Below are 22387 nucleotides of genomic sequence, written 5' to 3'. Positions count from 1 at the left end.
CCCTTTTGCCAAAAGACTCCAATAAGAATGCACACATCACCAAGTCACCTTGTCATCTGGTATTCACATCTTATCCAGTGCATACTTAACTCGTTTCCCAACACATTAAATTGTCTCTGAGTAAAATGGTGCAATCTCTTAATTTCTTATCTTACATCAGCTACCACTTGAGCTGTGGTTGAACACAAGTCTTTGTCAGCAAAACCAAGTGCCATTTCATGGGACCAGTGAAGCAGCTCAGAAAACCAATTCTGCCTGAAAATAGCCCAGCAAAAAAGAGCAACACAGATCCCCAGTCACCACTTCAGCACATAAGAGAATAAAAGTGTTAGAATGGTTCAAAAAGAGAAGAAGCATCTGTAGTGCTGAAGCCACCAGTGCTATGAGAGATCTCTAGGTAAGTGTGGTTTGTGGACACTCTCTCTCAGCTGCATCTGGGTCCAGCTATAATCATGTATTGCAGAGCCTAATGGAGGCTGATAACAGTCCCAAGTTGGGATCCTTTTGCAGCCAGATACCTATGGGTTATGTTTTCATCTCTAAGGTCATGAGCTTTATCCAGGAGAAAATTCTTTACAGATATTTTTACTCAAATCATGCTTAAAATTATAATTTCATAGAATCACAGAATGGTTGAGGTTGGAAGGGACCTCTAAGGATCATTCAGTCAAACCCCCCTGCTCCAGCAGGGTCACCTAGAGCACGTGGCACAGGACTGCATCCAGGTGGGTTTTGAAGATCTCCAGAGAAGGAGACTCCACAACCTCTCTGGGCAGCCTGTTCCAGGGCTATGTCATCCTCACAGGAAAGAACTTCGAACTTCACCAAAAAAAGAAAAAAAAGAAAAAAAAGAAAAACACACCCCCACACCCAGTAACATAAAATAGTTTACATCCAGCTCATCAAGAGCTGCTCCACTACACTGCAGGGTTTTCTCGTTTGTTTTGTTTGTTTTTAAATAGAAAGTGACAGTAGCAAGGTCTGCACAGACACAAGACACGAGTCCACCTGTGGCCGCTCACCAGGCTCGCACCGCAGCACAAACGCTCCGTGCACCCCAGCACAGAGCGAACGATGCTAGGACAGAGCTCACCCCCCACAAAAGCTGCACGCATGAAAACACGGCATAAGGGAACAAACAGCCTGAATACTTTCTAAAAATGATTATGGTGAGAAGCCATTCACGGATATACGTAAAGGCTTTAGCTCCGTAACTGCACTCACCACAAAAGGTCCCACACACGCGGAGAATCGCCCAGCACAAGGCAAGAGCAAAAGCAGCCTGAGGACGTGGGAGCTGGATGCAACCAAGTTAGATTTAAGGGTATGGCGTGGCTAAAAATACCACTTTCAATAGAACCCCAATATAGTTATTTAGGGTTGTAGCTAAACTAGCTTTAGATGCACCTATTGATTACCTCAGCTAGAAGAATGCAAAGCAGAAATGCGAAATCAATATCTGAGAGTAGAATTAACAGCAACTAGCAGTGTAGAAATCCTGAAAAAAATTCTCTCCTGGCCTTCCCTGTCATGACTTACAAGGCAAGCTCACAGTCCAACATGTTTCACAGAAAAGCATCTACTGCAAGAACCCAGCAAATATTCCTTCAAGTCAACCACAAGGGTCTCCTCCAAAATAAAGATGACACTAGACAAAATTAAAACAAGTTCTTATAAACCAAGCCTATTTTGCTTTGGATTAATTGGGAAGAGGTTATATTTGATAAAACATGACTCTCTGTACAACAGCAATTCACTGCAATACATAAAACAGCATCAACGGCTACTAAAAATAATAGTAAAGAAAAGAAGAATATATTCTGAAATATCCTGAATATTCTAAAAAATTCTGTGTTGTTTTCACACACGCACAACAGCACGGGGAATACTCCAGGTGGAACAGCAAAGACTCCTGAGACAAGAACTAAGCAGCACTGTGCCAAGCACACTTCAAAGAGACACATGGAAAATGATAGGAAAAAAATGAAGAGGAAAGATAAAAGGACAAATATAAAAGCTAAAGCTGCTTGGTCAATAAAAAAAAACGAACAAAAACCCTCTCTACTTCATTAACAAAAGCCTCAAATTTTGATCAAGGGAGCACCACAGTGGATCATACACAACAAGAAGTCAGACTTTGGGAAATAATGGAATAGCGTTGCAAGATGAGGAATTTAAACACTTACAGAAATGCTTTATTTGCTCTCTTTCCAGGGAGTTTCAGTGGGTACAGGGAATGCAAAGTCTAAAATACAGGTTTGGTAACAACCACCTATAGAGTAGTCTTTCTGTCCCACTGCAATCCCAGCATCACTGTACAACATTTGTAAAACAGCAAAGAGAAGCTCCGTAGAGCAACACAGGTTGTGTATAAATAAAGGGTTTCACTAGAGCTTAAACAGCAGAGAGATTTCAGTACTCCTGCTGCCAGACTCACACAAAAACACTGCAGCCAGAGGCAGAGAGCAGCACACGTGCAGATGAAGCCAGAGTTTCTTCTCCAATCGCAACAGTGTCATACAAGGGGCTATTTTATCCAGGAAAGTTTTCTAAGAAAAGTTGAGGTGGAAAACTCTGCTCTTCCTCAGCTAGGGTCAGAACACAGTATGGACTCAGTATTTGGTCTGGCTTTGTGGGTTTTTTTATGCACAAGTAGCCATGGTTACAGGACACAGCCTAAGGATTCACCATGCACAGATGTGATACTAAGTCTGTATTCTGGCTACCTCCACCGCTTCCAAAGGATTTCAGCTCCCTGGGCTAGCACCTATAGCTCACTGTTGCTGTGAAGGGCCCTCCCTCTGGATCTCTCCATTGAGTACACAGCCCTGGAAACATTCAGCCTGACACTAGCCTGGGAAGGAGGGCAAGCAGTTTCAAGTCAGTAACTCATTCTCTTTTTCTGTGCAAATAAGGAACACGCAGGTCTTCCTGCCCAGCGGGGTCTTCCAAGAGACAGGAGTGCAACTGGGGTGCTCAGACAGCAGCAAGCAAATCATATGAAATGAATCATATTTAAATACATAGCAGCCTGTTCCCACTGTCCAAATAAAACTCCCAGTAACCTTTATGAGCCTCCCCCAGGACACAGCAATTAAGTAACTAGTCACCTGACAGGATCCTATTAGGCTCCTTCCATCCCACAAGGCTTCTAGCTGCAGACTGACAACTCAGTCAAAACCTGACATTTAACTGCTTTTTTTTTTCTTCTTTCCTCCAAATAAATGACAGGATTAATTAGTCACTAGCCAGCTCTCAAAATGCTGTTTACTCAGCACACAAGTATTTCAGAGTACAGCACATACTTCTGAGATAGGTTCCTCATCCAAGTCATGCCCTGAAGAAGCCTCTTTCTCTCTCCCTCTCCCCGCTGACTGTGGAAAGAACCTGAAAAGACCACTCTGAGCTCCTGCATCTAAATGAGGTGCTGAAATTCAGGTGGTTTCAAGAGCTTCGGTAGCACCTCTTCCTCTTTCCAGGATCAACTACAACCTCAGTTCTTCCTTGACTCTCCGACTGTCACCTGAGCGCTCTCCACGGTCACTACCTGCCCGCACCAGCTGCTTAGCTCTTCCCAGAATGTCTGAAAGACCAGCTCCATTTGGACTTTTGCTGCAAGATTTCCTATACAACAAAAACAATATTAGCATTCTAGGGAATTATAGGGAAGAATTATTCTTCTTGAATTTCCTGAGTTCCATGAATATATAACCATGTAATTTGTGGTTTAAATTCTGCTAGTACGCATTTTACCCCCCCTTTTTAAAAGGCTGAACACTGCACACTTCTTTGGCTTCCAAGTACTGCTTAATGTTGGCATATAATTAGGCAAAGTTATCATGAAAGATCCTCAACATTCATATCCATTATATGGTATTCTACAAATAGCACAAAATTGCAGCGAGTTTCCTTTCCTCAATGAACTTACTTTTCCATAAACACTAGCTTAAACTCTTTTCCCAATGTCTGTTTTAACTGGTCTCCCCTCTCTTTCTCAACTCTCTTTCCATCAGGTAAACCTGTTCCACAGTATCTGAGGCAAAAAGCAGCATAAATGAATTTCTCTAAGAATAATCCTATAGAATTTAAAGAGGGCTCTTAAGCCAACATCATATAATAGCGTACAGAATGTTTTCTTTGAAATTCTTAATTGCTGAATTGTACAAAATCCTAAGCAAGTCAGAAATTAAAGGAAGCAGTAATTTCCTACATGCAGGCACTGATGCATTCAAAGCACACGCTATCTTTGTGCATGTGAATTCCTATGGTTCTACCTCTGAATATATGTGATGCTGTAAAAACAATGCTGCAAAGAGAGGTAACTAGATTTGATGAAATTGTTATAATATCTTCTCATCAGCAAAGATTATTTTTTCAATGATCATGTCTGAGAGTAGTTTTGTCCCCTGTCTGGACACAGGCAAAATTTAAGACTGTAGAAAAGTTCTCTTCATGACCCAGCGTTTCCCTGAATACAAAGCTGAGGAAGCCTAACCCACTAACAAGGACTGGTTTTTCCACATAAGCTTGGATTTCAAGTTGCTGAAGTCAGTTATTCTTGGCCTGTTTCTCTCTCCCATAAGCCAGGTCCAAATAGGACCTTCCAAAGGTAAATTAAACAGATTTATTGATCTTTTAATAGTTTTATTTATAAATCTGTTAAGGGATTCATAATTATGGAATTTATAATTAATTATATTTATCATAATTATTGAACTGCTATAACTGCACATTTTACAATTTTGCTTATCAAGGTAACAGAAACAGGTTGCGGAGTCTAAACCAATTCATTATTTCAACAGGAACTAATTTTCAAAGTATATCCTATTCCACTTACACAACATCAGTCTTCCACTCCCTAAATTTATACATATATTAAATAGTGGTATAAGTAACATATATAGAAATATGTATATATATATATATTTCTAAGTATTTTATACATGTATATAAACTTAACTATATATTTTATATATGTATACATATAGTTACATCCTAAATGCATGCTCAGTATTTCTTCCTTGTGTAACGTAAGATGTTACATTTCTTATTTAAATGCCAGATGGCACTGCATTCATTAACTATTAAATTGTTAAACAGTATTCTTGAAAGCTATTTCTTTAATATTCAGTTTTGTTATTTAACAAACAGCTGTGACTAACAGTGATGCTCTACCTACCTTAACTCTGTAAATATTACTTGTCAAGCTAAATAGAGATAAGGCAGACTAAAATTTTAGTATATATTAATTATATATAAATTATAGCAGCCTACAATATGTCCTACAAAGAGTTCTTGTCCCATGCATTTGTAAGGTAAGTCTCTCCCTCGCTTGCGTTTTATCCTGCACATCTGTATTTTAAGTGGTCATTATTATGCTACATCTTAAAAACGTACTGTATAGTATTGCCCCACATAGCTTCTTCCGTTCTGCACACTCTAATCTATAGGTGCAATATTCTTGTATACACAGACAAAGTACAAAGTCTGGCCCCAAAATCCGTGACTGAAAATAAGCACGTCGTTCTGAGCTCCATCTCCTTCCGGTGCATCACCCTTACTGAAGAGTGGAAGAGAGGAAGAGAGTGAAGAGAGGAAGTTACTGAAAACTTCCAAATCTCCAGAATTAACAAAAAGTCACCATGCTCAGTGACTTTGTTTCCCTAACACAACATCTCTGGATATTTGTATTTCCATGACTCTTGAAAAACATATGTTGGCATGTCTATGACATCCTTCTGCAAGACAATACTCTTAACTGCAGTAACACCTGCTCTATTATGTTCATTACCTTCATTTTCACTACGAAATGCATATTTCATCACTCTGTCTGCTTGCTGCAGATGTAAAGAGGAAAATGTCTCTGCTTACCTGGTAATTCCCTCTCAGTAGCAAGGTCCACAGATCCATTCAGCCTGCTTGCAGCTTGGGGGTAAACCAGACTCATCAGTCACTGGAATCAGAAGGACGCCACTCCCTCTAGAGAAATTCACCCCTTCCCATTTGTAAAGCTGCTAACGCCAACACAAAACCATCTAGTTCTTTGCATGACAGGTTGTACAGTCCTCTGAGTGGGAAGAAGGGTAGGGCAATCATGGGGATACTAAAAATCAAGGGTGAAACATCCTTTGCTGAATCTTAGGATTTGGAGAGGATCTCCAAGGAGACCACCTGTAAGTTCTGGGGTATGAGGAAGATTTAGATCATAGAGGAAAGATTTTTATTATTTCTTGTGCCATACTAGGGTCCAGACAGGTATTCTAGGGGAAATTTCATAGCAGACTGCCTGCCAGAGAGGAACAATCTCATGCTTTAAACCTTAACATTCAGAACACAAGAAATCTTTACTTTTTCCTTCACAATGAGGCACTGAAAATACTAGTGGAAAAAAAAAAAAAAACAACTGATGAATGCTAAAGATTAGATAAAGGCTGGATTTTTATGTTTGCTGAGCAGCAGCAAGACCTAAATGATAGCTTACAGCAAAGTAGTCCAGCTACGTGTTTTGACTTAGCTAAGTTATACTTGTTGAATTTCTTTCCCACATAGTTTGGCAAATAAGCACCCTGTTTAAATACGTATTTCACACTGGAAGGATTGATTTTTGTCTAGAGCAGGTTCCATGTGAACACACATCTGAAAGGTCAATGCTAGGTGAAACGGAGACGCACATGAAAAGGTTTCCGAAGAAGAAATCTGGACTTCATTCAAGCCTAAGAACTACAACAAACCCCAAAACAAAATAACAACAGAAAAACATGTCATGCTATTCTGACATGACTTTTCCTTTACTCTCTTTCCAGATCTTCAACCATCACAACGATCTAATTTCCCAACTATCTGCTGGCAAAAAGCCAATAATATGGCAATATAGTGGAGAAAAAAAGAAGGACTAACCCTGAAGACAATGCTACAAAATGGTCACATGAGGACAGAAGATGTGTAAGTGATTCATACCAGTGCGAGGGATGCTCTAAGAACACTTATAGACAGAAGGGCACAAACCTCTGGTTTTCCCATTTCAGGAAAGGGCAGCACCCTGTGTTTTGCGTGTTGTAGATGGAAGGAACCATCAAAGAACAACCCTAGACCCAAATTCCCAAAGGTTATCCATGCTGGGAGGAACAGACTGTTCTTGCTAGTCAGTCCCACAACAACACACAGGGTCCTGCAGATTAATCAAGAAAACTAGACCTTCTCATTAAACTAAGAACACTAAAAGAGATACTCCCATTCACAGCTTAAATCTTGTAATTTGTTTCCATGAATGGTTTAACTAGATGACAGGAGGACAGCTCCCGTTCCTGCATTCACCCAATTATTAGCTACAGTATCTTCCCTGCATTAGCAGCCCCTGCTTTACTCCAGATAGCATCTGCTCCCTAAGACAAAGATTAAGAATCACAAGAATGTGACACCAGAAGTGCCATGGTATCTAGTCCGTCATCAAGTTCTAGGTCATATTAAAAAGACGAGATACACTAAAAAGATATATAAGCCCAAAGCTTGCAAGAGCAAGGTGTTATCTAGCAAGGGAAAACTTGGAGAAGCAGAAAGAAGTGATTACATGGAAGAAAAAGAAAATTGAGATACACTGAGCACATGCAAGCAAAAGTAAAGACAAAAGGGAATATTGGAGTTTGTGCCTATGTTCTTAAAACATCCAGTTGGGACACTTATTGGCAACTCAAAGGCAAATAGGAAATGCTGATGCAGAAGAATTCTAAATGGCATATAAGCTGCAACTTTACACATCAATAGCTGGAAAAGGTTACGGTGCCAGTCTGGAACAGGGATGCTGATCCCTGGTCTTCACCTGATATGTTAGACCATGGGAAACCCGGATTAGGTAACTGTTCCTAAAGGTTCCTCATTATGGAAATCTAAGTGTTATCTATGATTGGAGAAACTTCCTAAATAACTTTAAATGGATTGTTGTTTGAAAAAATATTAACCATAACAGCAGGGCAAATTTGTAGTGTCATAAGACTATAAGAAAGCCATTAAAAAAAACGCCATCCCATACATACAGATCACTTCACTGCGTTTAGACAAACTAAGAGACTTCACTGAACTGCATTAGGCAGCTTCTTTAACCATATCTTAAGACCTTAAGAATATAGGATGTGTTTCCCTAAGTCTCTAAATAGTCTTGTGGCTGGAAGACCTGTAACAAGCACACCAATTTCAAGTTTTTTCCTCTAAACAAGCACAACTGTAGTAGATCACTTCACCACAAACATTTATCAGCTCACCCTTTGACCCATCTCATACACAGTGCAAGGTTATTTCATCAAATAAAAACATGGATTACAGAAAGCAAACAGAAACCCCAATAAAATAATTGCAAAATATTTATCTTTAGCCTGGAAGACACAAGTAGCATCACCTTCTAATTCCTAGCATTTCTCTGGGTTCCAATGCAGATGGAAGGGAAGAGAGAAGGACCTGAATTCTGTGAGTGCACAGCTATGCTACCTCTGGAGAAAGCAGAGTCCTTCACTGCTTTCATCAAACACAAGCTGCTCCATGGTATCATCACTCACAATTTAGGATGCAACTTTTGTGTGCATTTGTCAGTAGCCAGATTGCAAGAATAGCTATTATTTATAGACAGAAGAGTATTCCAAGATTCTCATTAAATTTCCTGTCTCTCAGCAATAAATGACTTGTTCGGACTAAAACAGACTAACTGAAACAGACCTCTCAGTCACTTCCAACTATAATTAGACAGAACCCCTTTCTGTTGGGATTCTCAGCCTACACTGTTGGTTGAGATTCACCAATGTGAAAGAGAGAAAAGGAGAAGGATCCCTCTGGCTTTGTTAATGGTCTTAAGCTTTCTTATGCATCTCCCTTAGTGTATGAGGTGGAATTTAAGACACTTCAATACATCGCATGAAGATTAACAGAGATGAAGTTTCTGAGCTGGAAAGCAGGCATCTTTAATCCAAGCTAAATCTCCCCAATTCCCATATCCCTAAATTTCTGATGCGCCAAAGACGGTAACATAACACATTTGTCTCTGCTTCTTTAAGTATGAATCTGATCAGTAGAAATTTCGGGTAAAGATTAAAATATTTTTGTATAAGGACAATGCTTATATTCTTAAAGAGACCCTAGGAGCATCTGCCAGATCAAAGCAAGCAAATCATATTTGAATAGAAGTCTAGACATCCATGGGCACTCATTAGGAACTGGAAGACAAGCAGGTGGCTCTTCCTGAACCAGCTGAAGATGCATTTTTAGCTTCAGAACAGGGAATCAGACACAAACTTTGAGGAAGGATGGGTTACATTGCTCTGATCTCAAGCAGCTCACACAGAGTTGAGTATCACAGCATTTCCCCAGACTACTTAGGATCAATAGGAAAACAGCCTACACTTGCATAGTTTCACATATCATTATCTATGAAAACATCTGGTATCTTCACTTTAACCAGTGTTGTTTCCAGAATAGAGCAAATCAGAGTGTCGGGGCAGACAGTGACCTTCTGCCCACGAAGCAGCAAGCCACCTTATTCTTCAGGAATTGTTCCAGCTCGTCATGCTTTTTGCATTTGCTTGCAATAATCAGGTAGGATGCAAAACTTTAGCCCTAGGTTTTCAGCAACTTACAGTCTGAACAGCCTGTTCTTAGCTGACAGTCCTAGGAAAAGCTGCATGAAGAGTTGTGCTTTTTTAAAAAAATCACTTCTGGATGACTCCACTATTTAGAAGCTCTTTTTTTTTTTTTTTTAATTGTTAGGGCTGATACTGACTCTAAAGAATCTAAGTTAAAAACATCTCACTTTATGAAAGGATATTCATGAATAACAGGCTACACTGCTACACATGACTCAACATCTGAGTTGTTCTTCCTGTGTTACTGTGGCTTTCTGAACAAAAGAGGAGACAGAAGCGGTTCAAGTGCATGGCAGTTTAGATCAACAATATCACAGAAGGGTTGAGGGTGGAAGGGACCTCTAGAGATCATCTACCCTCCTGCTCAAGCAGGGATACCTAGAGCATGTGGCACAGGGTGGCATCCAGGTGGGTTTGGAAGATCTCCAGAAAAGGAGACTCCACAACCTCTCTGGGCAGCCTGTTCCAAATACAGGCACAGTAACCACAAAAGCAGAACTATCAAGCACTGCAGGAAAGTTTTCTCTCATTCTCTCCATTTTATGTGGCACGTTTCTCAGCAAAAGTGGCAAGCTAACTTTTATGAGTTACTGTTCTGAAGGGAACAATAAGCTAGATCCTTCAGGCTGGAAAAAAATGCCTGTGGGGATATGGCGGAAGGCTACGAAGAGCATAAGGAGTAGCTGCTCACTGCCTCTTCCTGCAGGGACTGGGGACCACAAGAGTAAGCGAGGAGGAGTCAAGCTCAAGGAAAGCAAGTGACTGCACACAGTGGGTAACAGATCTGTACAAGTATTTCAGTAGCTGGATGAAGCTGTGGAGGAGTTTGCATTTCTATTACAGGCTACCAATTAGACAAATCAGAATTCAAAGCCCAGGAAACCCTCTGACCTGGAAATAGAGGATGGTATGAGGAGTAAGCAAACGTGCTTTTCTTCTTCCTCCTCATTAGGCACCAGTTTATGGCAACTGAGGTAAGTACAGGGCTAGATGGGCCCTTCAGCTAAACCAGCACAGCCCCTCTCACATGTTTAAGGGAGGAGATCGAGAATTACCTTTTTTCCTTCAATGGGGAAGAGTTACTTTTCCCTTCCTTAAGAGTAGAGACAGTCCCATCTGTGAATGGGGATGTTCAGTGCAGTTAAAATGAGACAGATCCACAACATTTATTTTACTTTTCATATGTCTCCACTCTGAAAGTTGGTCCTTGCAACTCTGCTTTAATCTGCTATCAAACCTTAAAAGCTCATCAAGTTGCATCTTAAAAAATGTTGCATGGGTTTTCATCTCCCCATTTCCCACTGGAAATTTTCCTCAGAACCTGACTGCTGCTATGGTTAGGAACCTTCTAATTTCCATCCAGATGCTTTAATCATGGCCAGCCTTTCCCCATTTGTTCCTGTGCCAACATTGTCTGGTTTTGAGCTAAGCTGCAAGCTGGCTGACATGTAAACAGCAATGGATCAATGACCTTTAATACAATGAAGAACAGTAACAAGTCAGTTTTGCATCATAAAATACTTTTTGTAATTTTGCACACAAAAATTCAAGTTACTCCAAATCTCTGAAAACAAAGCCTAAGCATAAACACATTTTTTTTTTTTCGGATTTTGTAGTAGCCTTCTAGTGGTAAATGGAAATAATAATAAAGGATCCCTCTCAGACTAAGAGAAGTGCAGACTAGTAAACAGGTCTTTTATATGATTATATTTGTAATTTATATAACAAGCATAGTAATAAAGAGTGAAAATAAACTAAGAACATATGTATAAGAACATATGTATAACAGAGCTTAAACAAACAAACAAATAAACAAAACAAACTTACTTCCCAATGTTTTCAGGTAGTGCTTGCAGAGAGATGTCATTTACTGAAAGACACGTTAGATTCTGTAGTTCAGGAAAGCTTTCAGGCAACCTAAGGAGATATTAATTCATATCAAGGATTTCTAGCATATATATTCACATTAAATTACTATGTTAATGCATAGCGAAAAAGAGAATGTGTAGTAGAAAATAAAAGTCTATTTTGCAAAAATGTACTGGGAGGTATGACTAAATTCTAGCAGGTTCCTGAGAAATTTTAACTATTTATAAGAATCATAGTAAGGAAAAAAAATAATGCTTAGAGTCTCTACAATTTCTTCTGTGTCAAAGTGTGGGTACTATCCCTCTCTTTTGACCTCTCTAATGCACAGCCCCAATTTGCAACTTAAAAATACTACAGGACTTGGAAATTTATTCAGCATTTAACAAAAAAAAAAAAAACACTCTAGTATTTTTGATTACAAAAGGTAAAAAAAAATTACGTTTTTACTGGCATTTTCTTACATTACCTAGATGTCAAAATGATTAAATAAGCTATTTTTATTCATGCTTCACTTGCACGCATGCTTATGGAATGGCCATTTTGTATTAGCTATCAGATTGCTCTTCAACTGCTGGTTTGGTGTTGGTTTTTTTTGAAGAAGAAGGTTTATTTACTCACAAGATGATGTTCCACAGTTAGAGCCTTCCACATTTACACGTTCACAACACCAACATGAAAACCTTCTCTCCTTACTACAGCCTGAAACCTATACTTCTAGTTTGTCAAAACACCCACCCTACAGTAAACCTGCTTTTTATTTAAATAAGCCTGGCGTCAACTGAAAACAGCTGGAAAAACAGGCTGAGAGAGACACTTAGAACTGTGGCTTTATCGACAACCAAGTTTGACAACAAGGCAACGCAGTGGCAGGACAGTGACTGGGAGAAAAGCACGAATCAATGGCTAAAAGAAGACCTAGGATATCACACAGAAAAGGAAACCACTATTAGAATTTCCCAGTCTGTCTAGACAAATGGGTACAAATATCCTCCTGCTACAGAGGTAAGACTGAAATTCCTGACACCAGGCAACCATGTAAACAGATTCTGCTACCTGTGGTTTATAACTAACTAAACTGTTTGAAGTGATGCATTCCAGGACAAACATATACTTTAGAGCCATTTTATCACATTTTTTAAAAATTCTCCTACAACTGCCAACAGAGAGTTAGGAGGCCTGTTCCAGTCCCAGTGAAAAGTCCTCTAGCTCTGTGGTTGGCAACTGCAGCTGCACATTAGCACTGCTGCTGAAGGGGATGTGCTACCCAGGCCCCAGGTCTTGCCCAGAGCACAAAAGGGAGAATTACAAACTACCTAACACTTGTTTGTAGCTTGTTTCAGTACTGAGAGGTTAAGAAGCTCTGTGCTCAATGTCCTGGCAAAAGGCTGTTCTACAACCCCGATCGTGCTCTGAACTAACCACTAGTTCAGCTTCAGTTCACTTTATGAGTCCCTGTGGTGTTATTATCCTCCCTGTGGATATGGGCTACTGGGATACAGGGATCAAGGTCACCAGTGGCCCTTTAAAGCTTTCAGATTTGGCTTGCCAGAGACCTGGGAATGCATCACTAAAAAATTCCCCATGTTGGGGAAGCCATCTTGCAAAACCACTGCAGCAGCCTAAGGTACCACAGGCCTGAGCCACTGGTGACCGCTCGGGGCTCTCCAGGCAGCCAGCGAGTCACGCTGGTGCCTCTAGCGCCGCCTCAGAGCGCAGCAAAGCTGGCACGTGAGGACCCACCATGACTACTCTGGCTGATGTGACCTGCTCATGTCACCAAGGAGGTCTGGGGAACAGGCTGCTTTAGAAGACGGTTCTCCATGTAGTATTGAAAGGCTTTCACTAGCAGTTCACCCCTTCTCCTACCAGCTCTAGTCTCTTTTTGCTACATAAATTCCAAATTCTTCAGCGAGTGGGGCAGGGAAATGTAAACAAAACCCCTCTTTTACAACAAATGTTCATTTAATCCCCAAACTACAGACCCTCAGAACACAACCTGGGAGCCGGAGCAGCAGCCACTGACACATGCAGTGCGTTTCTGCCACATGTTTCTGCACACCAGCATGTCCCAATTGATGGGAGACTGATCAAACCCTAGTCCAAACTTTAATCATTAGGAAAAGCCATTATCTGCATTGGCCGCTCTAAAGTCTACTTCAAATTACCAGGCACCTGGGTTTGGCCCAAAGCCCTCATCGCAGCCATTGCTTTCTCCCCCCAAGTAGAGGTTGGTGGTAAAGTTTTCCACTGATTTAGGAAGAGCAATGGAAAATTACTCAGGACAAATTTGAATTTATGTCTTTTTCTGGGTAGCCAACAAATTTCATCCACATCCTGTAAGGATTTACATTACTTTTAAAATCTGAAATTTGCTAAAACCCCTGCCAGAGACAGGCACTTTTGGTAAGATTTCATAGAGATCCAAGATCACATTTTTAAGGGCTTATTTAAAATTGTAATTGTTACAGTACAATTGTAATTCTGGTATGGCAAGTATTAAGAAGGTCAAAGTTACCTAGTCAGTGGATTCCCACTGAAATCTGCTACCTGTAGTGCTTTGCAGAATGAGATGCTTTCTGGTATTTCAGGAATATCTGCAGAAGAAGAAAAAAAGAAATCATCAACAGCTGTACTGCTCCTCCCCTGAAAGGACTGCCTCATGACACTCAAGAGGTTGCTGCTGCAAGCAGTTGCCTTGGTATCTCGGTATGTTCCAACGTGCAAGGCTGCTTCAAGTCCTGGTGCTTCAAATGAGAACAAGAACTGCTACTGGGGAAGAACCATTTTGTGCCTTTTCATACCCCATTTCCCTCTCCTGTTGGGCAGCCCTTCTTCACAATCCTAGGCTACTCACCTGTCTTTTGAGTGATGTTACTTGGGCAACAAAATCAGATTCAGCTACATTCTAGGATTGTCCTAAAGCATCAATTAAAATCTGAACGTCCTGTGACATGATCCCTATGGTGTGTCCATAATTGTGCTGGCAAGAAGTACATAGGGAAAGAAAACAGGAGCAGAAGAGTCTCTCAGTATAAACTCATGAGAACAGAACCACTCACCCTCACACAAGAGCCAAGTAACTTGAAAATATTACTCAAATCAACAGATCCCAAATAAGTGCTAGCATATTACTTCAGATTTCAAGAAAGTAAGCAGAGATATTTGTCTGCAGAAATAGATTTTTTTCAAGCATCTTATTACACATGTATAGGCTGTGAAGTTAGGCATGCCATCTTAAAAAGAAAAATGTTTCCTGGACCTCTCACTTCTACTTTTATTTCCATGAGCAAGGTATGAGTCCTTTGCATAACTTCTTGTTTACTATTATCAAGACCCAGCAAAAACCAAACAAGTACATCTGGCTTCCTTGTTTAACAACTTAAGATTTCCATGATTTATTTTGAAAGGAATTCAAAAGGAAAAAGCAAATTGTAAAATTAAAAGCACACCTGTCTCCCTACGTTTCTCTTACTCTAATTTTTACTACACAATACCACAACCATTCCACTTCCCACCCCCATAGCCCTCTACAGAGAATTCTTCAGAAAACGTCTTCTTAAGTCTTCCTCACACAAAGAGCACTTCAGAAGCCATCAGTGATCTACAGATGCTGAAAAAAATATTTTGAACTTGGGTCTATTCCTGCCTACTGCAGTAACACCGAACTGAATTCTAGATATTTCCCTTAGCTCTTCTGCCCATCACTCGTGTGGTGTGGACAGGACTATGGGGTCACACTGCTCAGCACCTTCCACCTCCCACAGCTTAAAAATACACCCCAAGTGAGTTTCACTGCATCCCAGACAGTTTTTCCACCACGATCTTTGGAAGCAGGCCCGAAGCTTTGGGGAGCCACCAGGCTCCTACATTTAAGTTAAGGACACTTGAAAAGCAATCTATTGCCAAGTGCCATATTCTTAACAACCTCGGCTGACCTCACTTCAGGAGTCAGAACCTCCCAGGTAGGAACTTTGCAACAGGTAAACAACAGTTTTTCCTATAAGAAAAAAAAAAAGGCATCATTAACTTTGCCTGATTAAATGGCATGCTTAGAAGTGCTAAATTCTAAATGCTAAACACATATGGAGTGCTAAAAGCATTTATCTGTCACGAATACTCCAGGAAGCAAAAGCACTGAAGTCATTGTAGGGACAGAGCTCAGTATTACCGATCAGATGGCAATTATATACTTCCCCTTTCCCTATATTAATGTAAAGGCATGCACTTTTAAAAGGCTCTTTTAAGGAATACTGACCCTACACAGAACTGGAAACCATCCCCTTCTTTACACAGAAGCATACATGAAGTCAAAACATAACCAAAATTACACTTATAGCCAGCAAAACCAGTGTTTTTATCCACTCCAGCCCTCTCTATGAGTATTGGCTATAGAGGGCTGAATTTACACTACGGGACTGTTGAGAAGTCCTGCATAGCTGTATATGCTTCACAGCAATAGGAAACACTTCTTAACTGAGCTTTGCTAACCAGCAAGAAGTAGAGAAATGGGTCATCCTCTGGCTACTCTTCATCTCCTATTTGGATAACCAGCTGGAAAGCAAACAGAAAAGCAGTAACTTTGCTTCACCCATTTATCAAACCTCTATCTCAACACAGCAGAAGTTTTTTCTGAGGTCTCAAAAAGCAACTAATTTCTTTAGAAGCAAGACAGTGTTCACACCTTCACACACACATACTTTTGCATATAAACATACACGCAGTTTGTGTTTGTATGCATGTGTGAATCACTCTCCTTCACAAGAAAAACAAAATAATAATCATCCTGGGTTTTTTGTTTGTTTGTTTTGTTTTGAAGAAGTCTATGAACAGACTATATAGGCAGGAGATAAACTTTGAATCCTCAAAGTCAACATGAAGTTTCTGAAATGACTCATGCCGGCAATTTTCCCTACCAATCATTACTGCCCTTGAAATAAATTCTCTTCTACTTTTTTATGATGGAATACACAAATAACAGATCATCTCAGGTGAAAATACTTTCAAAAGCCCTTTCAGTAACAAAATTTAGGTATTACCTGTAAAAGTCAGGCAACTTTGCTGACTAAACAAGAATTACTCCAATATATGATACTGTTTTCTTTAAAACAGTGTTGGCACTGCTTACAGCCTTGAGGTATTTGCAAATTACAAAAATCTGTCACCACAGCAGCATCACAGAATGGTTAGAGTTGGAAGGCACCTCTAGAGATCATCTAGTCCAACCCCTCTGCTCAAGCAGGGACACCTAGAGCACGTGGCACAGGGCGGCATCCAGGCAGGTTCGGAAGGTCTCCAGAGAAGGAGACTCCACAACCTCTCTAGGTAAAGGCTTTCCTGATGGCATAGAGAGTGGGTGGTTGTTGATGGAGGCTTTTCCTTATGCATTTGGTCATAAATGTAAAACATTCCTTCCCAGACTATTTATTCCAGATTATAAAAATCACTATGTGGACAAAAGTCCTCAATAAGAAATGAGAATCCTCAATAAGAATGGGAAGATACAAGCCCAGGAAAGGAACTTCCATTTCTGTGTTCAGCCTTTGCACGTCGAGTGCATTTTCCTCACCAAATTAATAATTTCACTGTTCGCTTTTCTACTCTACCTATCTAGACAAAATCCCGAAAGAAGTTCAGTGCCAGTCTGCAAAATGAGGATATTTATCCTTTCAGTAAGTTAAATAAAGTAGAGTTGCCAGGCTGCATCTAGAAAGGATTTTTCAGGTAAAACACAACTTGGAGCAGATACTTTAACGTCACATGTGAAGCCTACAGAAACATTGCTGTGAATAATCTCAGAAAAGCAAGGCACATTGAAGTATTTAACAGAAATCCCAAGTAATTATTAGTAGAGGAGATTATGTCAGTGCTGCTGTTATGAACCGTTATCAGTTGAAATGTAACATGTGCAGAAGGATATTAAAATAAAGAAGCCCTTCTGTACTTTAATGGACTATGCAGCCCTTGCCATTTTTGTTTGCTCCTTGATTCTATTACAGCCATCAACACAAACATCTCTGATAATAGCAGCACTAAAGTAGAATATTGTCCTATTGAGCTGGAAAAACAACCCCAATCCTACTTAAATGCCCGGGACTCTGCTAACGCCGCGCGCCGACGAAGGCTCCGTGCGCGCGATGCCCCAGATGTTCTGGCACACAGGAGCACGAGCCCTGCGATGTGTGACGACATGAACATGATGGCAGCAGGAGGAGGTAGTGCCAGGAGGAGCCTGGCAGCCACGTGCGTAGCAGGGTACGTGTTTGCTTTTCCAGGGCGAGATGCCTCTTCACGTGTTTATTGTTCTGGTTTGCACAAGAGCGGGTGATTAAAGCTAACAACCCAGCAGGCCACATACAGGTGACTTAAGAGGCAAGTTTGATCCTGAAGAATTCTGTAATGTCTAAATGGGAAAAAAAAAGTTACATATTACACAAAAGTGACATCTCTCAACCTCACTTTCTCAGCTTTACATTTTCTGATATCTGGGAAGGAGGTTGAAAAGACTGCTTGTTTTAAAAGCAGTAAAACCTTTTATATACCATATTTTGCAACATTTGATATCAAATTTCAAGAACTGGTGACATTCTTTTGCTTACCCAAAGGCTACACTGTCATCCATTTCCAGTATTCAATCTATACCAATAGCACAACAGCTGGGAGATCCTGACCTGCACCAAGGCTGATAGATCAGCACTGCTCACACAGAGGACGGGAGCTCAAGGTCAGAAGTGTCTTTGCAAAAAGCCTTGCTAAAGTTTCAAACATGAGAGATTCTCCATGTTCCTGAGGTGGGGTTTATAGTGGGAAAGAGTCTTTCAGGCCGCAACCACTGTTGTATTCTCCAGCCATGAAGAAGGCAACACTACTTTAGGAGTGCTAATGCTGACACACTGTGTGTACTCCACCAAAAGTGAACAGTCAAGATATAAACAGTCAAGACTAAGGGTTCTCTACCAGGTATATACAATATTGCCCAAATGCTTTCATTTAGTCAGCTCTGGAAATTTACTATTAAGCAGTTGATAAATTTATGCCCAATTTACACCACTAGCCCATGTCAGGCCCAAGGTGTGTGAATCCACGCAGCATTACCCCTCAGCAGGAGGCAGATAACCAGAGAGCAGGCAGATCTCATCCATCAACTCCATACACCAAATTTTCCCCTGCCTCTTCCCCCATATACTATACTACATACTGTAGAGTACGCCAAATAAGCACACTAGTGGCCTAGCCAACCTGTCACACCATGCAGCACTGCAGTGAATGAAGGATTTGGGAGGTTCTCCTCCTGTTTCCAAGGAGGTTCTTGTTTCCCTTGCCTGTGAAGCCCACCTTGACACCTGCCTTGGGAAGAGCTCTCCCCCCTGCTATCTCACCTCGGCCTTCCAACCTCGGCACAGGAGCTCTCCACATAGTCAGACAGCTCGTGGTGAGGAAGTTGTGCTGCAGGTAGTGATTTGCCTTCGCAAAGGGCTCTTCAGCTGAGAAGCCCACTCGAGTCAGCGACATCAGGTCCCTCCTGCTGCTCCCAGACCTTCTGTTTCCTTCACAGGGAGGAATAGAGGGAGAAGAGTCCCCTACTCCATTTCCACATTAAGGTGACAAAACACACAGCGATCTGACAAGCTCAAAGGTTTTGCTGCTAGGCCACAGGCTGAAATAATCCATGTCTTTCAGTCAAGTGTCACAGTTTCTGGGACGGAGGGTGACAGGAGTCACTCTGTTCCTGCAAGGTGTATGGAGAGTAAGTGCTGCCGCACTGATGTAATATTTCCCTCCTCAAGCTCTCAGGCTGAGGATGTACAAAATACAGAAGAATTTGACACAATACAAAAGATGCTCCAAAAAGCATCATCTTGATAGCTTTATGGAAAGCCCACCAACAGATTCAGGTTGTTTTATTTCCCAGGCAAATTCCTTGCTGTATAATGAACAAGAAACTGGAGCCAGGTAAGCATACCCTGTGCCCTACCGCTCTTACATAGCCCCCCTTCTCCAGGGAGAATAGGGACAGGGGGAGAAAGTTCACAAAACTGCATTTCATGGATACATGGACATTAGCAATTTTACTTTAAAGAAAACTGAGCCATGACTGAAGAACAAGCTACTTTTTGACCAGATGATATGTGGTAGATCAACACTGTCACTTGCAGCTGTAGAAAGAACCAGCAACCTGGGATCATGAATTGTAAATTGTAAACACAAGATGGGGGGAAAAAGATCAGAGATTAGATTAAAAGGAAACAACAGTCCCTGGTGAATTAAGTGGAACTGCCCGAGTTAGGAAGGTCTTTTACACTTCCTACCAAGTGCCAATGAAGAGTTAAAAAAGGCTGTGAGCATTTTGATACCAACTTCTCTGTCAGATTTCAAGGTTTCAGGAGTGAAATGCTTTTAGTCTGAGAAGTAAGGAAATATAGATATAGATGTAAAAATTAGTATTCTACCCAAAAAGCTGTGGATGATAGATGTTTCTAAATGTTGTAACAGCGAAAGTTACAGATCTATTGAATTAACACTTTAATCAGGGTCAACTCATGCCATCTTCTTGAAGAAAAATCCAAAGCAGCTCCATGGACACGAGAACTAGCAAAACCTGTTTACTCTAGCAGATTGGCATCTCCTCAGCTGTAAGCTAGATTTTCCTGAAACTAGAGCATTTCTGTTATGTCACGGCCATATGGAATGCCTGTTGTTTAACACTTGAGCTGATAGTTCAAGTGGGCCAAATTTTCTCCCCAATCTGTCCCATTTCTTTTGAAAACAAAACAAAACAAAAGCCTTCAAAGAATGCAAGGATTAAGAAACAAAAATAAAACTAAAAAAAAAAAGGCAAAAAAATCCTTCTCTGGAATTTGGATGAAATTAGCCATTGGGATCAAAGTTACTAGATACAAGTAGATAAGCATAGTTTCTTTAGAAAAAGAAGTACAATCTAGCTGAATACTCTGATGGAAAGCTGTGTTAGCAAACAATCCACTTTCCTGTGATCCATTTAAGAACAACACCTTCTGAACTTCTCTAATTAGATTATTCCATCACGAGATCTCACTTATCTTCTCCTGGCCAGTCACAGCCCATGCTCCGTTTTGCTTTCCTGCCCTCGCCAATCAGCCTTGCTCACTGCTGAGGTAGAGTCTCCTCTCTCTCATCCTGCTGCTGCTGCAGGTAAAACTGAATGATCTCCTCCTCAATCTTGCAAAGATCCAAAGTGTTTGAATTGGAGCAACAGTTTCCCCAACTGACCTTCATATCATTTTGTTAAAGTGAGCAAGAATTTCTAGAAGGACGTGGGATTCGGCAGGGCTTCAGAATCTAAAAGCAACTGAAATGCAGACTTCCTATGTCCCTAATACTTCAAACTGTACAGGGATCCCCAAAACCTCATGTTTAGGACACAAAATGCAGGACTTTTAACCTCAACAGAGGAACAAGACCAAAAAAGTACATACCATTGCAGAAACCCAAAGGGTCCAAGAAAGTGCCACCAAGCACTTGAAAGGGGCAAAAGTCAAAAACTCTATTCTCTGCTAGTCTGCAACAAGGGAGTTTTGGTTTCACTAGGCCAAAATAAAACAAAAATACATTCCTGTTCTGATTTACCTAAGGTCACCAGAGTTACTACTGGAGGCAATAGCTTCACACCTACCTCGTGCTAGTCAAGTAGCCACTAGCCTGATCTGGGCTCAACGGAACATCATCTCTAGTAGTGCTCTCCAGTTATATAAATCCCAATAATCTCTGGCGGCATTTCCTTTCTTTTTTTAGATGTTTATGAAAATAGGCCATTGTGAGTACAGCCCCAGAATGCTGTCTGTGTCAGATTTGCAGTGACCATGGCAGGAAGAGGAAAGCAATGCCTTTTGTAAGGAAGAGCTCATCTGGATGTAAAGCAATTCTGAACAAAGGCAAACATCACCCAGCAGTTAAATATTTTACCAAAAAGTTCAGTTTGCAAACCATTTTGCTTCACAGTACGTCTTGCTGGCTTCTTCTTCTTTCTTTTTCACTGACCAAGAAAGTCCCAGTTCTCACGTAATTCCCAGAATTACTGGTCATAGTCTTTAAAACCACCAGAAAATGTGTCAGGGCAGTTGGAGCTGTGCTGAGAGGAAGAGGATGACACGAAGGATATCTCTATTCAGATGCTGTGGAAGTGCAGCAGAAATGGATGGAGAAATCTGAGTTAGCTGGCAGGCCAAAGGGAGCAGCTGTTAGACAACGGAGAAGAGCCCAAGTGGAACCGCGGGATAGGATTAGAAGATTTGCAAGGTTTCTGCCTGATTAGCTTATGTTCTCTCTGCAAAATAGCTGGGTCACCAGCCCAGGCTGAGCTGAGCTGAAATGAGAGTTTAAACTTCCCTCTCAGTCAGCATTTCCAGTTGGAAAACACACTACGTACCCAGTGTTTGGTGGGGGGCGAGAGAGGGGACAACACAGCTACTCTGTGGGCAGAACAGCAGTAGTTCTGGAGTAAGGATGACAGTATGTCTTGCATGGAGGAGCTGGATCAAATAGGAAATTGCATGCCCCAATACGAGCAATACAGTGTGAAGCAAAGATTATAAACTACTCTTCTTTTCCATGAGCTTACCTTCTATAAATGGCAGAAAGCAGGCGCTAATGCATCACCCCCTGTGTGTTCACTGAATCATTCCAAGGAAGTCTTCAAATGCTTCTTTGAATAAAATGTACACATCGTGCAATAAGTAATGAATGTGGCATTCTGAGAACGCCTAGGACCTGTAAACAGACCTTTAACTTGGTTGGAGAGCAACTGAAAAATACTTCACATTAAAAGCAGTAATATCGACTGCTTGGAACTCGTAGAACAGTTAAGTATTGTTGCTGTTCATTTCTGAAACTACTCTGATAAAGGCTGACAAAACAAGATA

The 22387-nt window shown here is 40.9% G+C and overlaps 1 protein-coding gene across 3 annotated transcripts in view; it reads right to left on the bottom strand.

Annotated features, from left to right (window-relative positions):
• Positions 1–22387, bottom strand: part of LRRC1 (leucine rich repeat containing 1) — a 96340-nt gene that overhangs the window by 53984 nt on the left and 19969 nt on the right. For all 3 annotated transcript variants that reach the window (XM_088530610.1, XM_088530611.1, XM_088530612.1), the window contains exons 3-4: positions 14008–14086; positions 11451–11540 (exon numbers count right to left, since the gene is read on the bottom strand). In XM_088530610.1, coding sequence (XP_088386736.1) covers positions 11451–11540; positions 14008–14086 — 169 coding nt within the window. The remainder of the gene's footprint in view (positions 1–11450; positions 11541–14007; positions 14087–22387) is intronic.

The sequence above is a fragment of the Tinamus guttatus genome, unplaced genomic scaffold (assembly GCF_059628265.1).
Source record: "Tinamus guttatus ecotype Peru unplaced genomic scaffold, ASM5962826v1 Tinamus_guttatus_pri_ptg000383l, whole genome shotgun sequence".
NCBI lineage: Eukaryota > Metazoa > Chordata > Aves > Tinamiformes > Tinamidae > Tinamus > Tinamus guttatus.
This window is presented reverse-complemented; position numbering and strand designations above follow the sequence as displayed.